The 4,350-nt window shown below is 43.5% G+C and overlaps 1 protein-coding gene across 2 annotated transcripts in view; it reads right to left on the bottom strand.

Annotated features, from left to right (window-relative positions):
• shtn2 (shootin 2) overlaps positions 1 to 2,226 on the bottom strand; it is a 13,400-nt gene extending 11,174 nt beyond the window's left edge. Inside the window, exons 1-4 of one of the 2 annotated variants that reach the window (XM_031584840.2) lie at positions 2,064 to 2,226; positions 916 to 965; positions 749 to 809; positions 233 to 327 (exon numbers count right to left, since the gene is read on the bottom strand). In XM_031584840.2, coding sequence (XP_031440700.1) covers positions 233 to 327; positions 749 to 809; positions 916 to 965; positions 2,064 to 2,097 — 240 coding nt within the window. In that variant the 5' untranslated portion in view covers positions 2,098 to 2,226. The remainder of the gene's footprint in view (positions 1 to 232; positions 328 to 748; positions 810 to 915; positions 966 to 2,063) is intronic. The other variant, XM_031584842.2, reaches the window with a different exon arrangement.
• Between the last annotated feature and the right edge of the window lie 2,124 nt (positions 2,227 to 4,350).

The raw sequence follows: 4,350 nt of genomic DNA, 5'->3' as shown, positions 1-4,350 counted from the left end.
GAATTGATAGTCCATGACAAAGACATTTGTCCTTCAGTGGCTATTTTGTTGTGTCTGCCCAATTTCATTTTCATGCAAATAAGTATTTAACATTGAAAAGTTAATGTATTACATTAAAACAAATCAAACTACTGTGAGCATGAATGATGAAGATGGCTGATAAGCAACCATGTTGATTAAGTGATCATGACCGGTGAAGATGAGAAGCATGCGTGATGAAGATCAAGCATACCTTCACAGCCAGGGCCTCCGCACTCTCCCTGCAGGTACGCTCCACCTGGAACTGTATCTCCAGGACATCAATCTCCTTCAGCAGCTGCACAGAGGCTGCGGGCAATCAAAGCATGACAGTGTGACATCAGCAAGGTCCTATGAGCACCGATGCCATTTTGGCTCAAACGGAATTCTCTGTTATCTTCCACACAAGGTTGTTATTGTGTCAATCACAGGCTCAAGGCTTAAGAGTATCATTACAAGACATGCTATTTGGGATTATTTGTTCAGTTTTTGTGTGGTGGTGAATCTCTCTTGAGATTCAGTTGCAGAGCACATAATTGGAGACACCCTAGAAACCAGTGAGGGATGACGATAACTACTAATATACTGACTAAATCCATTTGCTGGAAAGCTCCACTGAATGGCAGCTCTCTGTCAATTATTTAAAATCCCTTTTTTCCCACACTGCATATTCAAAGTACGAAAGATAAAATGACTTTCGACACCTTCTAAACCAACACACTATGCTCACCTTGTTCGATCTCAGAGAGTTTCTGACTGGCTTCATCCCTTTGCCTCTCCAGAATCTCACACTGCAGAACAAACGGAGTCAGCATTTGATTAAACACCAAGCAAAAGACTAGAACAACAGACTAGAATTGTGAATCAATGACTTTTGTTGGAGCCTTAAGAGTATACCTGGATGTCCCTCTCATCGTCATCAGAGATGTAGCTGTCATTGTCAGAATCTGTTAACAGATCAGAAAGTTTGACAACCATTGACAATATGTCTGTCTCCTTGTGACAATGTCTTTCATTGAATTGTTTTGACTGTAGAGGCACATTCTGCATAATAAGCACAGACTTATTGTAGATACCTGTTCCCCCGGGAAACTAATGTTCTCTAGCATCACTTCTGTTAAAGAGGCAGCTGAATAGGTTTCACAAAGAGTCATTCATAGCAGAAATTGTGTGTCCCTTTGAGAAAGGAAGTTGTGACCTTCAACTGCCTTGTAACCAACCTCAGTTACCTCAGTCCACACGTAAGGCTTACCTCCCACTTCCACTTTTTCGACTCCCGACTGCACGTGAAACAGGCACTGTCACTGACATGGCCCTCATGAACCTAAAGTGAAGGACGCCCCTGTTTTGAGGCCCTAAGCTGATTTACACATGCTGGTTGCACATGTATGGTATATCAGATCAGCTCAGGTGAATAGCTAGGTGGACCATTAGCAACCACTGGCTGCTTTTTCAGTGGATGCTAATGGTCCACCTAGCTATTCACCTGAGCTGATCTGTTATACCATTTGACTGTAATATTGAAGAAGCTACCAGAAAATTGGTTTGCTTGGTTTGGCCATGAAAGCCCCCAAAAGATGAATAACTCCAAAAGCCTTTTTCACTGCTGAAACACTATGTTAACATTACTTAAAATTCTGCACACAGGTGAAATTTGTGACTACAAAAATGCACCTGTCAGCATATGTGTGCGATAATGTTTATGTATAAAGTTCAGGGTAATTGCCCCATCACTGTATGCAATTATGAACATCATTTTCTATTTAACCACCCACAAAATACAGACATCCAACTGATCTCTCTTAGTTATATTACATTTCATTGGTTGCTTTTATGTTTTTTGCCTCCTATATTACTTTTAAACACTGACCCATTCACAGGTTTTTAATATATTATCATCTTCCAATGTATCGTCAATAGTCAATATTCTTTTCACCTGTTCTCCTTTTCTACTCAGTATCTCAATCCATCCGTCTTTGGCATCTTGGCAGCAATAAAGTCTTTAATCTCACCTGATGTCTTGGCAATAAAGTCTTTAATCTCACCTGATGCCTTGCTGCCTGTGTTTGAGGCCCACATCTTGACAATGTCGCGCTGCCACAGCGTGTCCTTTCCTCTCCGGACTCTTCAGAACATATGCAGACGTGGAACATGGGAAGTGGAAGTGAGAATTACTCAGGCAGCAGTGTTCACGCCCTAAGAGTTTTTGCACACGTCTCCAGTCTCATGTGACTTGTCAATCAGGTCCATTTACGGAGGATTGACAAACACAGCACAATACCCATCACAAAGCATTTCACATATACTAATTATTAAGCATGCTGTTTATATGCATGCACTCCTCACATACACACACACAGACACACAGACACACAGACACACACACACGTACACACTGACGCATGCATACACTCGGGCATGCAAACATACTCACACACCAGACACACACACACACACACACACACACACACTTTCTATCCTTTGCACTCACACTGCTGGAGGCTTGGACTAGGGGACATCCTCGGGTCCGTCTCTCGACTCTCATCTCTCAACTCCTGACCTTTTCTAATTGGCATGGTAAAGGTGAACATGTCATGCTGTATTACTGCAGTGTGGAGCGCCCATCATCGGACGCAGTGGGAGGTGGAAGAAGGGTCACACAGCCGGCACTCAGAGTTACGCACAGAACCGCTGTTGAAGGATATAACCAGAGGTAGCAGGCCCAGAAGATAAGATAAAGTTCATAAGCTGTGGAGGAAATAACCAGAGGTAGAAGGCCCAGAAGATAAGATAAAGTTCATAAGCTGTGGACCGCAGTTATGATCTGATCATACATTTTGACTTCTCTCCCAAAATCTACAGTGTGCCAACTGAACAGTGTGTTTGGGGCAAAGTGATCTTGATTCTAAAGCATTCATACTCAAATCGGAAAGCAGAAATGGGTGGAGACTGTAGCTGTTGGAGATTAATCATCGTCATTCTCATTTCCTTTCTGAAACGCCACTTTCACTCCAACTCTCAGTTTTCAGTTCGCCTCTCGGGCTCCCGCTACGAAATACAAACATGGAAGTTTTCCGCTTTCAATGGAGCAGAGGAAAGACAGCCACTGAAGGCCATCAGCACTCCACCCAGGCCCAGGCCCAGAGCAGTGAGACAGCATAGCACTCCACTCAGGCCCCGGCCCAGAGCAGTGAGACAGCATAGCTGTGAGCTGAGTGATAATCCCTGTAACTGACACGCATAAGGTCACACTGAAGGCAAGGAGCAAGATAAGAGGATGAATCAGGAAGATATTTATATACACAAAGGTCTACATGCCATCACCACCCAACCCCCCGACCGCAGCACCAGTCCTGAGGAGGCTTTTTCTCTGAAAGAGCTAAATCCTGCAAAGCACATAATCAGTTATCTGCATCCTAGGGAGAAAGAGATGAAATATCCCCTTTCGTCTGGACCAGACAGGAAGGGGTAACAGTGACGCACAATCTCTGACATTGATAGGAATGACTTTCGCATTCAACCAGCTCATCACATAAAACCATTTTTCATGGAGTAAATCATTGTTTGTTACCAATAAAAATGAGAATATGAGATGTAGCAATAAATGTTGTTCTGTATAAATGTAGTCATTTATGTTTCACATGATGCTGTGATAACCACTATGAAAGCTGTGTTCATTTTAAATATATTGAATATAGTAATGCAATTGTATTTATATTTACCCGACCAAACTGTCCAGAAAAGGCTTTTACTGTCAGAACTACTCAATGAACTCCATCTCTGTCCCTTCCATATATGTGAGATGTTCCCTTAGAACTCCATGTCTGTACCTCCCCAACAGTTCTGACATTTAGGTTGAAAGTACAAATACTTTTTCTTTAATTTCACTATCATTCAAAGTCAGCATATTGAACAGAAATTATAAGGCTTCTCCTCGACAGGACCACTGGTCTTACATAGGTCTTCACAGAGCTGGGCGGGCGGGGTCAGTGGGGTCGGCTGGGGCAGCAGTGGCAGCTGTGTGTTTATACTCGCCGCACTGGTTACTGGGATGAAGCGCAGACTGCTGGTTCTGAGAGGAGATGATCTGATGGGCTGCTCAAAGAGAGAGAGAGGGAGAGAGAGTGAGAGAGAGGAAAAGAAAGAGATAGAGGGAGAGAGAGAGAAGGGGAGAGAGAGAGATAGGGAGAGAGAGAAAGAGAGAGAGAGAGACAGAGAGAGAGAGAGAGAGATGGAGAGAGAGAGAGAGAGATAGAGATAGGGGAGAGTAGGGTTGGGTACCGAGAACCGGTACCAATATGGAACCGGTTCCAATACAACCGGTACCTACCC

This window comes from Clupea harengus, chromosome 18 (assembly GCF_900700415.2).
Source record: "Clupea harengus chromosome 18, Ch_v2.0.2, whole genome shotgun sequence".
In the NCBI taxonomy this organism is placed as follows: Eukaryota; Metazoa; Chordata; class Actinopteri; order Clupeiformes; family Clupeidae; genus Clupea; species Clupea harengus.
Note: the sequence above shows the minus strand (reverse complement) of the source record. Positions and strands in the feature narration are given on the sequence as shown.